At 45.8% G+C, this 16,840-nt stretch overlaps 1 protein-coding gene across 5 annotated transcripts in view; it reads right to left on the bottom strand.

Annotated features, from left to right (window-relative positions):
* PPIP5K2 (diphosphoinositol pentakisphosphate kinase 2) overlaps positions 1 to 16,840 on the bottom strand; it is a 1,596,028-nt gene that overhangs the window by 1,493,512 nt on the left and 85,676 nt on the right. For 3 of the 5 annotated variants that reach the window (XM_078675449.1, XM_078675450.1, XM_078675452.1), the window contains exons 2-3: positions 15,053 to 15,444; positions 3,964 to 4,174 (exon numbers count right to left, since the gene is read on the bottom strand). In XM_078675449.1, coding sequence (XP_078531575.1) covers positions 3,964 to 4,174; positions 15,053 to 15,208 — 367 coding nt within the window. In that variant the 5' untranslated portion in view covers positions 15,209 to 15,444. The remainder of the gene's footprint in view (positions 1 to 3,963; positions 4,175 to 15,052; positions 15,445 to 16,840) is intronic. The other 2 variants (XM_078675453.1, XM_078675448.1) reach the window with 1 other exon arrangement.

Genomic DNA, 16,840 nt, shown 5'->3' with positions numbered 1-16,840 from the left:
CGTGAACCATAGGCAATGTCTGTGGGCTGGCAGGACGGGGTTGTGGAAATAAGCGTCCTGCAAGTCCAACGCCACCATCCAGTCTCCAGGTTCGAGGGCAGATAGGACCTGAGCCAAGGTTAGCATTTTGAACTTCTCCTTCCGGAGGAAGCGGTTGAGAGCCCTGAGGTCTAAGATAGGACGCAGGCTTTTGTCCTTCTTGGGCACCAGAAAGTAGCAGGAATAGCAACCACGACCTACTTCTGGCATAGGAACCCTCTCGAAAGCTCCCTAAGCCAAGAGAGCAAAGGTTTCCTGGCAGAGAAGTGCCAAATGATCCTCCAACATGCAATCTAAAAAGGGTGGCATGGAGGGACTGGTAGTCTCGAAAAGAAGGGAGTATCTCTTTCAGACGATCTGTGAAACCCACCTGTCTGATGGGATGGATTGCCAGTGGGGGGAGGTGATGGTGAATCCTGCCACCCACTGCCCGTTAATGGGCCTGAAAGTTCAGACTAGGAAGGTTTGGAGGCTGCCGTGGGGGGAGAGGGGGTGACACTGGCCCGCCAGCTGGTTTCCCTTCCGTAGCCACCAAAGGGGCGAAAGACAGACTGTGGGGGATGCAGCAAGGCCCAATGATCTGGGCATAGCCCCAGAATCCTTAAAGCGCCCAAGAGCAGAGTGTGCCTTATCACCAAAAATGCAACGGCCATCGAAGGGCATATCCAGCAGAGTTGACTGAACGTCCCCGAAAAACCAGACGTCCTCAACCAGGCATAGCGCCGAATGGCTACTGACGTGTCAATCATTCTGCCCAGTGAGTCGGCGGTATCCAGTCCACAGTGGATTGTGAATTTTGCCGCATCTCTCCCATCTGCCACGGTTTGAGAGCGAACAGCCCGGGCCTCCTCCGGGCACTGAGGCGGCACCTGCGCAACCGTATCCCAAGAGGCATATGGTATTCACAGATCGCAGTGCTAAGCTAGAGGAAGAGAACATGCGCATGCCAACGTGACCTAGGTTCCTGTATTCCCTGTTCGGATGTGCGGAAGGGAATGCGACCTTGGATGAAGAGGCTTGGACCACCAAGCTCTCGGGGAAGGGTGTTGGGTGAGAAAAATGGGATCGCCCGGGGCCGGTGGGCAATCGTCCATTCTACAGGAGCCCCTGTGCTGGGCTTGGACCAAGTACCCAGTCGAGGTCCATAAGGGCTTCATTAAAGGCTAAGAGGGGTTCCGAGGAAGTTGCCGCCAGCTGGAGCACCTCCGTCAGGAGATTAGCCCTGACTGCCACTGTAGGGAGCTCCATGCTCAAGGCCTCAGCTGCCCTACGCACCACCACCACATAGGAAGCTCCCTCCTCCGTAGCCATGGTAGGGGGAGAAAGCATGCCAAGGGCTGGGGAGGTATTCAGACCACTGGCGTCACCAAATTCCACTCTCCAGTCCGGTTCTTCCAGCTAGTCTGCCAAAGGGTCCAGCGACCCCTCCCAGTCTTCACCACCACCCTCAAGCATTATGAAACAGCTGAGATGTACAACGGAACAAAAGTGCCCTCCGGCGTCGGATTCGACATTGGTCCCGGTCCATTTCAGGGATGAGGATGGTGACGGCGTCGGCCGGGGCCATGGCCGGCGCCGGGGTGTATTCGCCGGGATCGACGCCGGGGAAGGTAGAGTAAAGTCAACCGGTGTCGATCTGGATCCACGGGGGCCCTCTGCGGCCGAAGCCACTGGCATCGAAGGCCCAGGGCCACCAACCGGCTCCGTGGGGCCCGAAGGCACGCCAGCAGAGTCAGGCTGTCCAAACGCACGGTGAAGGGCTACACAGAATTTACGAAGCTGGACAGGCAACGCTCCAGCTACCGGAAACAGGGGGAGGCACGGAGTCATCCCTGAATCCCGTGCCGGAGACGGCGCCATCTGAGCAACTACGCTCTGTATCCTAAGTCGCATCAGCCGACCGACGGGGGACATGCGAAGAGCGACAGTGCTTCTTCCCCTTATGCTTCAACTTACCCAACGAGTGCCAAGACTTGGACGAGGTGTGATGGCTCTGCGACTGGTCTCGAGACCTTCCCCTCGAGTGAGATCGGGAGCAACGCGGAGCCGACTGCCGGGCCTCCAACAGCTTACAAGACCGTTCCCGTAAAGACTTCGGGTTCATGGCCCAACAGTCAGAGCCCGACTTCAGGTCGTGGTCGTGCTCCAGGCACCAAAGGCACACGTGGTGCAGATCCGTCACATACATGAAGCCAGTCTGACGATGGGAGATCCTTCACGCACCAGAAGTCGAAGACTCGCATAAGATGTCGATAAAAGTCAAAAAAGTTTAGTCAAAAAATGACTAATGGTCAAGCTCTCTCTGGATCTGCGCTGGGCTGGCACAGAAAAATAAAGAACTAACATCAGCGTGCAGGGGCGGTGTCTATGTAGATATTGCGACGTCATCCCGGCGAACAAAACGCCAACGAAGGGCACGGAGAAGACCGACGCCACCTAACGACGCGCAGGGGTACCGCTAAGAAAAAATTCTCCGGATACAGTCTGATGCCTGGGGGTAATTCTAAGATAAGGAATCTATAACAGTCTCTTTCAGATGAGTGACAATCCTCAGGGGTTAAAGGGGAAGTTGTAACTATTAGACATGCAACACAGACTGCTATCGATTGATGGCAAAATTGAGGTTAAAGACTATATATTAGCCAAGCTGGATAGACAGGACACCAGAATCGTGGATCTCTGATGCATAAGACAGCCTGATATATGTAGACGGTCCTAGTGGTGATAAAGGCCAAAAATTTGGATCTTGAGGGGAGATCCCGCAGCAATAAACTGCCCATTCTACGGTTATTGGAATCGACGTACAGTGGAAAGATTAAACTATTTATAGCATCAATGTTGACGATCTTCTTTGGCTCTCACAAACTATCTTGAATGCTGGTGGTGGAAGGGGCACACTGCACTCAGAAGCCACATGCACCCTATCATCGCAAAGCATCATAATTGTAGAGACGGAGACACAATACTTGGCCGGCTAGGGGAAAAAGAGAGTTCAACTACCAAGGAAACGTGGCTGAGGTCTTTCCCCCGACTCCAGGATCACTGTACCAGCCATATGCAGGGAATATCTAACAATGAAACACCAACATCAAAAAGCTGGCATCAATTATGCCATGTTTTATCCGGCAAGCCTGAGGATTGACCATCAAGAAAAACAAAGAGCTTTGCAATACTCCTGGCAGCATCATTGTACTTGAAAACTGTCCCTGAGCAAAATAGAGAGGCATGTTAATCGTAGCCAGATGATGAGAATCTCTAGCGCAATATTGGCAGTTTCCTTCTTGCTTAGGTCTTAAAAACTGAAACCAGGTTTTGTGTGCACCGATTCCACTCTTCTGAGAGTTTCCACTTTGAGTCTTGATTTTGTATTTTACTATGTATGAGATTCAGAGGTAGGCTTCTAGAATCCATTAGCATGTTGAGAATAGCCAGTGTGGTAGGTATGAGTGGGTAGTTTTATAGAGAGGATTTTTCTATAGCCAGAGTACACTTTAGACGGATGATAATTACACCGATCTCGGACAGTGATCTAAAAGGATATCTCGGCCCTTAGAAAGCATTTAGACAGCAAACAACGAGTCAAAGAATGCAAATTTGAAAAGCATTCTTCTGTAACAATAGACAGGAAGTCTAATTCAATTATCTAGTTAACGCTCTCTGCACTCAGAACAGGTACAGAAAGGAACAGACATGTCAGTGATTTTTCCAAATCCCACTTGGAAAAAACATTCTCGAGTGGCTACATGTGGGCCTAACTGGGAACCCGAATCGTTGGTGTGACGTTTCCCCATCAAGAAATACTATTGCACTTTCAGAGACTCCCAGATATTATTCATGGAACCTCCTTAAAATATGCGCAATAATACACTATTAGAATCATAAAAAGCAACTTGTAATCATTGGTTAAAATCTGGAGAATATTACCAAAAAAGTTGTCACCTTTAGAGTGAAAAGATATCAGGCAATCACATAGTGGCCAATTCTCTACTGGTTCATTCAAGATGACGACTTCTTCAATGATCACAACAACAATGTACTTAAATAAGGAGAGGCGTTCCAGGATTTCCTTCATAGGTTTAGATTTTGATTTCTTGGCCATGGCGCAGATCCCAACCACAATCTGCCGCTCTGGTGGCTACAAAAGAAAACAAAACAAATATGAAGTATTAAAAATAATATTTTTACCAGCTTAAGAAAGAAAGTACAATGTGCATATTACATTCATTAGTATAAACATAAAATAATACCACCAGGTGCTTTGAAAACAAAAATGAGATCTAGGATGTTAAACCAATCTTCAGCAGTTGCAGGAGAGGCAGAGTAGACATTCTAGGAAGTTTCATGAGTCTTCTTCAATACTGAGGAAAGATTTTATTTAGGCCCTCTAGCTATTACAATGATGAGGGATGCCCCTGTACAGACACCCTAAGGTCACTACCACATGGAGTAGTTTTTAGTCAGCCTACTTTACAATGACACAAGGTACCAATCTTGAACCCTTTTTAAAAGGATATATATCATGACACGCTTGGACAAAATGAACAACTGACCTAAAATTTCAGCTTGCAGACTTCATACTTTTTACCTCCAGTACAGAAACTTCGATCCAAGCTCCTCTTGCTTAGATTTCTAATACTGTGGTTTCAGGCAACACCCTTAAACATAAGACTCATCTAAACAGTGCCCAGTCTGAATTCCTTCCCACCTGTTTTAAAATGCTATTTCCATCCCAAAGACCAGCAACACTCCCCTACTTCTAGTATGCATTATACCCCACCAATTGCTCTTGGCTCTAACACTTTCTAGTAGCTTTGTTCAGACTACACACATAAACATGCAAATACAATAGGAGTGGGGGGGCATGGCGAACAATGCAAGATGGCAGAAGCACTTTAGAGAGCTCAGAAGCTGCAACCTAGAAAACCGAACTGTTCCCTGGATGTGGAGCCTCCTCGAAGTCCAGATGGACCTGTAGCACACACGTGAACCACCCACAGTGACCAGTCCCGGCGCATGTTGATCCGCGAATAGGCTTGATCTTTTCCTGCAAGAGCAGCGTTGACGGCTTTGGGCTGAATGAAGCAGCCAGACTGACCGTGGGGTTGCAACCGGGCCCAACCACGCAGAGGTGAGTGGCATTGCACTGGGCCCGATGATTACTCCGTCCTGGGGTGGGGTGCATTAGTGGGGAGAGCCATCTGGAACCGGAGATCGTCCCTAAAGGTCCACCTTATACAGTGTGGGGGGACTGCCGACGGGCACCCCCTCACCCCCCAGGAAACATCCCCCAGGTCTTTGAATGCTCTAGGCCGATTCTCTGGCGTTCTCAAAGACTACAGGAGGGGGAGTTGGTCAACGCGGACAGTCTATTGCCAATGTATGCAGTGGAACAAGTGCACAACAGAGTACCGGCCTGGTAGCCCCCCTCGGGAGCAGCCCCCCCTGCCCGATAGTTGCCAGTTACAGGGACCAGGACTATATCTTGCACCAGGCTAGAAAAGCAGAACCCATTTCTCCAGGGTGATGCTCTTCCCTGATGTCACCCCAGCAGTCCAAAAACCCAGAGCATCTTATCGGGAGGCCAAGAGAGTGCTAGGTGAGCCCGGTCTCCAGTACGCCCTCCTCTTTACCTCAGGCTGCGAGTGATGGCAGACAATTGCACTCACTTCTTTGAAACTCCCGATTGAGGCTGTGGCACCCCTGGTGGAGGAGCCGCCAGATGGTGATGGCACCCACATTGGATCAGGCCTCAGAAGAACAACGATCGGGCATGCGGTCAGCAAAGGCCCTTCGGTCAGCCCTGCTGACTCGTGGTCGAACTCTGGATCAAATTCATTGCATCCAGAAAGACCGTGGGTTGCGCCGCAGCCAGCAAACTAACTTGGATAAGCTATAACTGCAATAGTCCACCCTGGCGATGCACGGAATAATCACCAATGGTCTTCACTCCAGTTTTTCTTCCTCCGGATAACGTCTGCTCATTACACTTTCACGAAAGCATGCATCCTGGGCCAGCAAACCTCTTGCTGGCGGGCAGCCATTTAAGAACCACACGAGGGCTAGTCGATTTTCAGTGGGCATCTCTAAGATGCCCTCTGGGTGCATTTTACATTAAACCCACACGGATTCCTGTGTGGTATTTAATGTGCAGAGAAGTTTAATACCAAACTTTCCAGTTTTTTAGTAAAGCCATTATGGAGCAGTGGAGTTCTTAATGACCAACTCCCAGACCATATACTCTTTATTGCTTTACTACACTTACAATGTCTAAGAATGGATTTAGATACTGTAGGGGAACAGGGCTCATGCCTCTGTACCCGCACCTTAGGGCTAGAGCATCCTGCTAGAGGGGTGTCTTACCTAGGTTTCAGGCAGTGGATTGCAAGCATGGCACACAGGCATGTGTGCCATGTCGACTCTTCACTTTTCTCTGCACCAAAACATGCAGCCAGCAGTGGCAGTGTGTGTGTTAAGGTGCAGGGCCTCTGAAGGTGCCACAATAGGTGCTGCAGCCCTTAGGGCCCTTCCCTGGTCACAGTGTCCTTGGTACCCATGGTACCTTTTACAAGGAGCTTACCTGTGGCCAGGGATGTGCTAATTGTGGATACAATGTTACAGTCTTGGGAAAGAACATAGGCCCTGGGTACCCGATTGGCAGGGACCCAGTGCACATCAAGTCAGGTTGCATCAGATGTCAAGCAAAAAGAGGGGGGTAACCATGCAAAAAGGGTTACTTTCCTACACACGGCCACTGCAGCCAAGAGATACAACCTCTATTCTCAATTTAGAAGTGCTGGGATTGATACAATTTTCCTCCAGGAAACTCACTTGGAACAGAACGAGAACAAACGACTATATAGACGTTGGCGTGGACAACTTTTTTTACACTATGTTTTCCACCTACTCCAAGGATACCGCTATTTGGTTCCGCCCAGGAACCCCTGCAGGTCTCAGACTCTATCATTGATAAGGAGGGGCGGTACGTCCTGATCCGGTGCCTCCTAGATGGTCGGCCATTGGTGTTGGGAAGCCTCTATGACCAGTAACCAGACACCTCCGACGCAGGGGTGTGGACTTCCTATAGCACGATGCCCAGGGCATATTGTTTGGGGTGAAGGACAACAAGTTATCGTGTTCATTTTGTCTCTGTGACAAGCGGGTAAGGGCCTTGTATGCAGAGAAGGTAATATTTGTGTCCATATGTTAATGCTGTTCGAACTTGTATTTATGGTTTATCAACGCCTTAACCGCGGCCGTTTTTCCGCCGCGGTGCGGGCGTTCTATAGGGTGGGCGGGGCTGCGTCAGCCGTTGGCCGACGGCAGCACTGGGGAGGGAGTGCTCCCGTTGGCACCTTTATTATTAGGGTGAGCGCTCTAAGGAAATGCTGTAAGTTCAGATTGCACTACTGACAGTGGTTCCAGTATAAAAATGTGTATGCACGTTTGCAAAGTTTAACAATATGAGGCTACATACAATGATTACAGAATGCTCTCTGATTGGATGCACATTTATGCAAAAGCTTGAAAGCAAGATTGAGGATATTTTGCATTCAAAATAAACCGTTCATAAAAAATGCAACTAGAAGCAAAACATTTTCCTAAACTACTGTGGAATTATAGGTGCCATTTCTTTGAAGCATCATTCAGTAAAATGTGTTGATGCATGCTAGAATTTCCCAAAAAGTATATGTAATCGAAAATCAATGTAACCAGTTTCAACAAAATTATAGGAAACATGGCAATAAACAAGCACTGACAAAGCCAAATAGGTAGGACATTATGGTCATTCTTTTGGTTCTGTCAATGGTTGCCTAGTTTTGACATGGTTTTTGTACAACTTTATTGTTGAGGGAGCTGCTGGGCCCTCATCATTATAACAAACATTTTCAAAAGCAAAAATATTTTTGGTCTTAAAAAGCGCACATTGCCACAATAGTTCTTAGCACTGAACAAAACTACTTTGCCTGCCGATATGCTCCTTAAGAAAGAGCAGAATGCTGTCACACCCAGTGAAACCAGCCAGTAGATGGAGAGACAGAATTTCAATAAAAATAACAGGTCTTGGTTAACGCCAGACCTCAACAGGGGCATATAGAAAAGTATGATCTTCCTTTTATGGTTACGCAGACTTTTTCCCCTATATCACTATGTTTTGACAGTAGATTGCCGGAATCCTGTTAATCAGCACCCCAGCATCTGTGCTCTCTCTCACAAAATGGCTTCGATAAGTACTTTAGTACCTCCACAATTGGCTACTGGTGTACTCTTGTAAGTCCCTAGTATATGCTACTAAGGTACCCCGGGCATCAGTACACCACGGGTGTCCCAAGGGCTGCAGCTTGTACTGTCCCACCCACGGGATTCCACCTAAACTCGGACTACAGGTCTGCCATTGCAGCCCGTGTGAGATGGTGCTTGCACCTCTCACAACAGATATACGTTTTCTTCTATCAGAGGTCCCTGCACTTAAAACCTATAAGTCACACCTATGGTAGGCTCTTCAGACCTGAGAGCAGGGTGATTGGTTAGAAGTGTGAGTGTGCCCCTGCAGGAGCAGGACACCCCGGAGTCCCAAGGGTTTATAAGTGCTGTCACGCATTTTAAGACATATAGTGGACATCAGTCATTACGAGATGTCCAACTATATAATGGCTGCGCCGAACCTGGTCATGTTTGGTATCAAATATTTTGGAATCATACCCCACCACCGATTCTGGTGTTGGAGGTATGATACCATGTACTGGGGAACGTATTAGAGGAGCTACTTGTACTCCCGGTTACAGCCTGTCTGGGTCTGCCAGCAAGCTAGTGCTGCTGCTGACAGACAGTGCTCTGCCCTCCTACTGCTGAGCGAGGCCCAAGCAGGGGAAGGCAGAACAATAAGTCTCCTGTCACAGGGAGGTGTGACCACCTCCAGACAGTACTGCATTGAAGGGCACTTAGGTGCCCTCCTTGCATACACTGTTGTGAGCCAGATCATGAACCCTTGGTTCCAGCTCTGGCATGAAAACTGGCCAAAAGGCAGGAGAATAACCTCCCCTCTGGGATGGCCCCCTGATTTGTTCCAACCCTCTTCTTGGGAATTTGAGGGCTACCCCGTGGGTGGGTCCTTAGATTGATCGTGGAACAAAACTCACCTCTGAAACCAAGACACTCTTAGACCTTCTTGACACTTGGACTTTGCAGGACTTCGCCTGGAACCGAGACTGCATCAAGGAAGACTCCTGATTCCCCCTGACTTGTGGTTCTGCCAATATTCTGCCTCATCCGTGTCTGTGCTTCTCTCAGGATCTCCAGGGAGCTGTGGATGTCAAAGACCTCCAAAGTAATCGCCCTTGGAGTGAAGCAGTCACTCCTCTTCTTCTGCAGGCACCACATTGAAGTGGACTGGTTGACTGCTCTGGTCCTCCTTCGGTCTTCCAGAGGCTTAGCAACACAGGTGGTGTATTTGTGGCTCCCCAGAGGCCTTACCTGTATTCCCTGCAATTTTGAGGACAGTATCCTTTGTCTGAGCAGCTGGGTCCAATCCCCGGTGCACCACGCCGACTTTGCCATTGCAAAGGCTTGTTGGTGCTGCACTCCAGGGATCTTAGGGCTACAGGAAGCTCCAGCATACCATCCCTCGAAGATCAGAGCCCTCCCTGCTTCCCTTGAATCATAGGCCTCTATTTTTGGTGAGCTGCCTGAAGTTCTCTTGCGACTCCCGTGCCTTCGGCCTGGGGGTCCTCTCGAAGGTCTTCTTCTGCTTTGGTGGGCTCCCCTGCAGCTCGGGCCTGCTCCAACTGTCTTGCATTTGGCGAGTCCCTGGGACCCTGCTGGTCTCCTCGATTGCATATTTTTGTCTTCCAAGCCAGTAGCGGCTACCAAGGCTCATTGGTGCTCCAGCCGGACAACAACCACCTGGACTCCGACACCTGACGTTGAACAGCTCATGTAAGAATCCTGGTCTTCCACAGTGTCGCCTGGTCCCCCTAGCTGCAGTGACAAGGTCCTCGTCAACTCATTCGAACTTCTTGCCAAGGGTGGGCATTGTGCTTCCGTGCCACCTGGTTACCTCCAAGTGGCATAAATTCTGTCGCCTCTGCTTGCAGGTTCCCGTCTTCAAGAATCCTCCCTCGGATTCCACTAGACATCTTTACAGACTTCTCCAGAGGCCTTTCTTCCCGAGTCGTCCATTATCCTCTACAAGAGGTTCTGACGTTACTTCCGCACTATGCACCTGGCTTCCCTGGTGCAGGTAACCTGGTTTAGGAGGCATCCATGGGTGGGCTGGCTCTCCAACCTTCTGTCCTCCAACGGATATCTTCAAGGTCCTCTGGGAAGTGTCCTTTTTCTTTAAAATTGCAACCGCAACTTCTCTATTGACTTCTAGTGGACACGCAGCTGTATTTCCACTCTACATACAGCCTCTTTGGTGTTCCTGGGTACTTACCTGGGGTGGTTCCTGGTTCTCCAAGCTCTTCTAAGTCCTTTAGTCCAACTCCTGTTCTCCTTTGCAGTTCACATTCCACTTGTTTAGTATATGGGTTGCTCCCCCCTGGAGACCAGGGTATATGTGTGCTACTTACCAGGCCTTTGAAGTATTCCTATGTGTTTTGTTGATATCTCCATCTAGGAGATATCAACAAGTGATTATGTTGGGTTAATAAATAGACTTATTTTTCATGAACACTCTGTGGTTCTTTCTCATCTAATATACACTCTTGATTAAATGCGGTAAAGCAAGCTGCTTTACACTCCTTCAAGATAAGCCTGAAGGCTGCTCTCCACAGCTACCACTTTGATAACCTTAAAAGCTCTCAAAGACCCCTCAAATAAGGGTGGCCTGGATTAGTGCAAGGTGAATCACTCCTTTAAGTGTGCACCATATACTAAGCCAAAAACAAAAATTGATGGACAGAATGCAGAACAATGTCATACATTCGCCCCAATACAGAGATCTGGACCTAAATCTATTGTTGTTTTGCTCCCCAAGCTATTTCAGTTTGAACCCAGCCATATGCAAATCAGTCTTGACCCTGCGCCCAATGGGAAAAGTCCAGCCCGAACTGCCAGGCCAGGTCCTCCCTGGACTGGAAACAAGCATCCTAGGACCAGTTTCGCGGTTTCACCCCTCATCAGCCAGGATAGCTTGATTCCAGTGGCATGGAGAGCACGGGAATCACATCTGGGCATACCCGTCCCACTCGTGGTGGCAAATGCAAAAACAACAATTGATACGACAGAATGTACAACAATGTCATATATTCACCCCAGTACAGAGATCTGGGCCTAAATCCATTGTTTTTGTTGCTCCCCATGCCATTGCAGTTTGAACCCAGCCATATGCAAATCAGTCTTGACCCTGCACCAAATGGGAACAGTCCAACCCGAACTGCTTTCCGTCCATCAATTGTATGTCTTTTGCTGTCTCGTCCCAAGTGCGCCGGGTATGCCCAGACGTGGGTCCCGGTCTCACGGTGGCACTGGATTCAAGCTATCCTGGCTGATGAGGTCCTAGGATGCTTGTTTCCAGTTCAGGGAGGACCTGGCTTGGCAGTTTGGGCTGATCTGTTCCCATGAGGCACAGGGTCAAGACTGATATGCATAAGGCCAGGTCTGAACTGGGGTGAGCAAAAGAAAGAAAGAAAGATCTCTTGACTGGGGGTGAATATTTTGATTTGTTCTGCATTCCATCCATCAATTGTGTGTCTTTAAATAAAGTCACAAAAGTGCAACCATGGTTTATGTCCTAGCATTAGTGCAGATTTACGGCTTTCATGAATTCACAAGAATTTACAGGAATTGGCTAGGAAATTGTACTCCTGGAAAATACTTGCGGAGTGCATTTCAGCACGAACAAATATGCATGTGTAGATTACTTATGTGAAAATCTGTTGAGAAGTAAGAAGTTCACTTTCCCACCAACCACTTTTTTGCCCAATCCTTGAAGGTTTACTTCTGCCCTTGTCAGGAGTAAATTTCGGGCCTTTCTCTGTATGATGAAATATTAGAGACTAGCTGATGAAAACCTATAAAACATGCTAGTAGGTTTGTACAGACCAAAAAGGCGTTCCAACCACAGGTAACTATTGCTTATCGCTACCTCCCTCCAGCCCGTCTGCAGAAAGGTGGCAAATTAAGTGAATTGCAGGTATTTAAACCCTACTATTGTATCAGCTATAGAATAGTCAGAGAGCTTATTATCAGAGCTATATAGAAGATTACTGCCGCAATTTTCTGCCGCACTACATGGCACCAAAGGGATAAGTGGATTTTGTTACAGGACAAGAAGACTTTTGAAGCAACCTGTCCCACGGACAAGTATATATTTTATTAAATTCCACACCCCTGCTGACGCCCGCAGCGCTGCGGCGCTGGGCAACTGGCTGATCCACTGGACACATTCGGATGTCTGGCAGGCACACCACTCGCACGATAGAGAATATACATTTTTCACTCCATCCCACCAACAACATGTCAGTTTCACTTTATACTTTGCTTTATAAACCTTGCAACCCACACTGCGAATTCAGCATACCTAGGCAAGATTTTCTCAGACCATAATTCCCTTTATGTGGATGTGTGCTGGGGAGAGTGCCTAGCCATGTCCCCACATAGAGACTTCAATCCCTGATGGTTAGAGAACCAGACATTCAAATTCACCATTCATGACATCACCTCCTTTTTCTGACAAAATTGCCTCCAATCCTTGGGTTAAATACATCCAGTTCTGCCTCCTTCACAGGGCCTACTTAACCACCCTTCACTTGCTCCACTGCATTTTTCCTGCGGCCCCAGATGAATGCTCCAGTTGTAAAGTGGAGACAGCAGACGTGATACATGTATTCTGGCCCTGTGGGCCTTTATGTTATTTGTTGGGGGATACAGCACTTGCGGACATAAGGAGAGCCATGGGTAGGGAGCGCCTGACCACTACCCAACATTGTATATAAAATCTATGGAGAAAGCTAATCATCACTGTATAAATGACATGATAAAAGACATGTCAAAATTGGCAATCTGGCTCTTTAAAACATTTCGGCATCTTTTTAATCAAACTTATTACACTACAAAGCATAACATCAAAATGACAATAAGCAAACATATTTCCATAAAGGCTGCATCAAATTAATGCTACCGACCCAACATCACAAATGAATATGTTTATGCCTCTACTGGTTTTCGAATTTTGGGTCATTCTATGATTTAAAATTTGACTTTGTGATGATCCTATTCCATAAAGCAACCCTGATGATGACCCCACATACTGAAGACTATAGGTTCAAACCACCTACAGTTAAAGTAAATTGACTGAATACTTTGCCCATCACTTTGGCATATCACAATGTCTATTCAGTAAAGGATGATCTCTCAACAAGATATAAGTACCCTTACTATCTTTTCTCACTCTTGGTATTTTCGTATTTGGATTGCTATGCAACACCTTGTTGCTGGACTTTGAGCACCATGCACTGCACCAGACCACCCAAAAGTCACTGTATATATTTCTTTCTTTTTAAGTTTAAAATAAAATGTTGTTTACCTACAAAAAGATCTAACGTCAACAAAATATTTATTAACCAAAAGAGACAATACAATTTACTGTCTCCCGATTCCGATAGAAATCAACAGATTTGGCATACAGAGTTAATATTAGTCACCCATCAGAATCTAACACAGAACAATCAAAAGTACATTTGGAAATGTGTCACCTAAAACAACAGTCTCGTAATAGCAGAAAGTGATCAGACATTGTCAATAACAACTTTCTTGACCCACTTTCACTTAATCAGGGTAATTCAGCTATTATGGCCTTTTGTTCTCAAACGGACACTTCGGGGATCACAAACAGCCAGTTTTCCACCCAGAGAGTTTGGTTTGTGAGGAAAAAAGCAAGTGGAAGGTACATCTACCAATACACACAATGAAGACATTGAACAGAAGCATACTAAAGTGGAGGGCAAATGGAACTAGGAACAATACACTTGTAACCAAGGCTTTGCATAGGTTTCAGCTAGGAAAGGAACATCCACTTCATGCTAATTCTGAGACCAGACACTAATTAATCCTGGAAAGGTCAGAGAAAGCGATTTTTAAATTACAGATGAATCGTGGTCAACCATCTGGGTGAAAGCAATGCCACTCTTTTATGCATAACACAAAGAACATGCCTACACACTCTGCTTTCAAAGGTACATAAGCTATACAAGACTGGATCCACCCATTGTAGCTCTACTGTCAGAGGGGCTGCCAAAAGAATGTCATTTGTTCCATAGCTAGCTGTTCTGTTACAAAATTAAGTTTAAAGAGATCCTAAATTAGATTCAAAATATAACAAAGATCCAGGTACTAGCAGTTTCAACAGTGATTCTGTCAGATTCTGGAACGTATGTTCAATGGAAAAGGTTTTAGATTTTCCCAATTTATGCTTGATCATTGTGACGCATGGGACCACTTTTGCAGTACTTTATCCATCTCTTTCTTTCGACCCACCTGGCTAAAATATTGATGGATTGAAAATGTTTGTTTTGAGTGACTGAATAAAACCCTGTTCTGATCCCTGTTCCACCAAAGTTGCAATTCCACTGATGCTTTAAAAACTGTCATATTAATTAATTAATATTTACTTTGATTTACTCATCAAAATCTTTTAAAGATTTAGGAATACTGCATCTTTCTTATTAAGTGGAAAATGTAAATCACATGTTCATTATTGCCTTTCAGTCTATGTGGTATTACAAAGTGATTGGTTAGTCTCACTAACCATATTTGGAAGTTTGTTTTTGAGGGTCTGTATCAAAGATACGCTTTGATTACTAACAATAACATTTACAATTTCTTACCATGCTTAGGCTGCACACAGCCACATACCTATAAAGAAATCCTGTTATGATGTGCACTGACATTCATGTAACACATTCTGTAAGTTCAAAGGGAAGAATTCAAGTAAAAGCATGCAGGTAAAGTGAGAAATTGACATTTGACAAAAACTACTTCAATAAATCTTTAAATAAATATATCAAGTACATACAGAATCGTACTCGTCATCATCTTCGTCATCTTCCACATTGTCATAGAGGTTCTCAAAATCTTCTGCTTGGCTTCGGTCCACAGGTTCGTCTCCATCTCCCTCTTCTCCACCAAGAAAGAATCTGGCAATATCGCTCTCTGTTGCGGTGACCGACATAGCATCAGAAACTCTACATGGGCCCAGGAGCCAAAGGGATCTCTGCTACAAGTCTGACTAACACAGATGCTAGTAGAGAAATCCCTTGCAGTCTGTCAAAGTTGGAGCAGACACTTGCTGGTATAAATGAGCAGCATTTAGATGCCAGTCCTTATCTCTTCGTCTTTGTGTTCCACCACCAAGAAATCCCATAAAGTTACTCCTCCATCGCCTGCTCTACAAGAAGAAATGTTTACCTAAGCAACGAAATGAAAACAGACATTATGGTGATCAGAATTAAAAAGGCAACTCACACTGCAAAAGTTATACAGGAACTGAAATCATGCTCGTTCCGCTGTTTAATCTAGTTCTGATAGAAGCTGATCTAGACTCTTGGTTTGTAATTTCCAGTAGGCCGGGGTTGAGTGTCTTTTCTGCTACACATTGCACTGCACTGAAGGAACAGCAATTTCAGATATACAGAAAAAGGGGCATATAAAAAGAGAGCCTTCAGAGGCCAATGAATGCATGTTAGTATAGTGATGTACACCAGCTGTCTGCTGAATGTTACAGTTAACTCCCATAACCATATGAGGCAAAATACAAGACAATTTAGAACTATATTCACAAAGCTAGTATTGCCAAATTGAAAATCATTAATGATTAATGAATACAAACATTTGAAAACCGCTGGAAGAAAGGTTTATCCAAAACTGGTTTAGTCAATTACGATTTTTGCTGATATCGGGTAGATTAACTTCCTGCACTTCCAAACCACATTACATTAGAAAATCACATGTCTGTTCAGGCTAACGTTATAAAATTTGGAGACCTAGGATAGTAAGCAACTACAGTTTAAGAGCCTCATTTCATTAGAAAAAAACAAACCTATGACACATGATCTTGTTATTGCTCCCCAGCAACTTGACTTAAACGTAGACTACAGAATGCAGATCTTGCACTACTCAATGTCAACCTGGCTGCTGGAGTGAACTTGAGAAAAGTCGATTCATCGAAAAGCACAACTACTAATAACTGGCAAAAGTAGAACATGCTTGAGAGTGATGCAAGGAACAGAATGAAATTTTGTGCCAGCATAGATGTATTTAGCTGTATTACCCAAAACACCATATATAGTAACACAGTGGTATAATGTAGGCATCAGAGAAGTTTCATAGATCACTGGTGAGGTAATTACTGACGAATGGGACAGTAATATCCTCTGGCCTTACCCCATGTTAAAATATGTCGATGCTCCGGTGTTGCAACAGCCTCGGATGTTACAGTGCTATATTTAAATTTGAATAAATTGGAAACACACCTGCAGAAAACATAACTAATGACATCTGGGTTGGCAACATAGACCTTTTCCTGGTTTACTAATGAGAACAAAAGTTGCGAGTAGTTTTGACTACTCAATGGTATAATTTAAACATCTAGAGAGCATTGCTTAAAAATCGATGTCAACTAATAAAAGTGTCTTAAACACAGAATGCTATGGTATATAGCATTTTTTAGCACATGATCTCTAGCTTCTTGGCGCTACTGGAAATGTCCATTTACTGAAAAAGATCTAAGTTAAACAGACTGATTTACTGTAATTTTAATGTGACGTTAAAAAGTCAAGCTATTGTTTCCTAAACAGGGCAAGAT

Source organism: Lissotriton helveticus, chromosome 2_1 (genome assembly GCF_964261635.1).
Source record: "Lissotriton helveticus chromosome 2_1, aLisHel1.1, whole genome shotgun sequence".
Classification (NCBI taxonomy): domain Eukaryota; kingdom Metazoa; phylum Chordata; class Amphibia; order Caudata; family Salamandridae; genus Lissotriton; species Lissotriton helveticus.
Note: the sequence above shows the minus strand (reverse complement) of the source record. Positions and strands in the feature narration are given on the sequence as shown.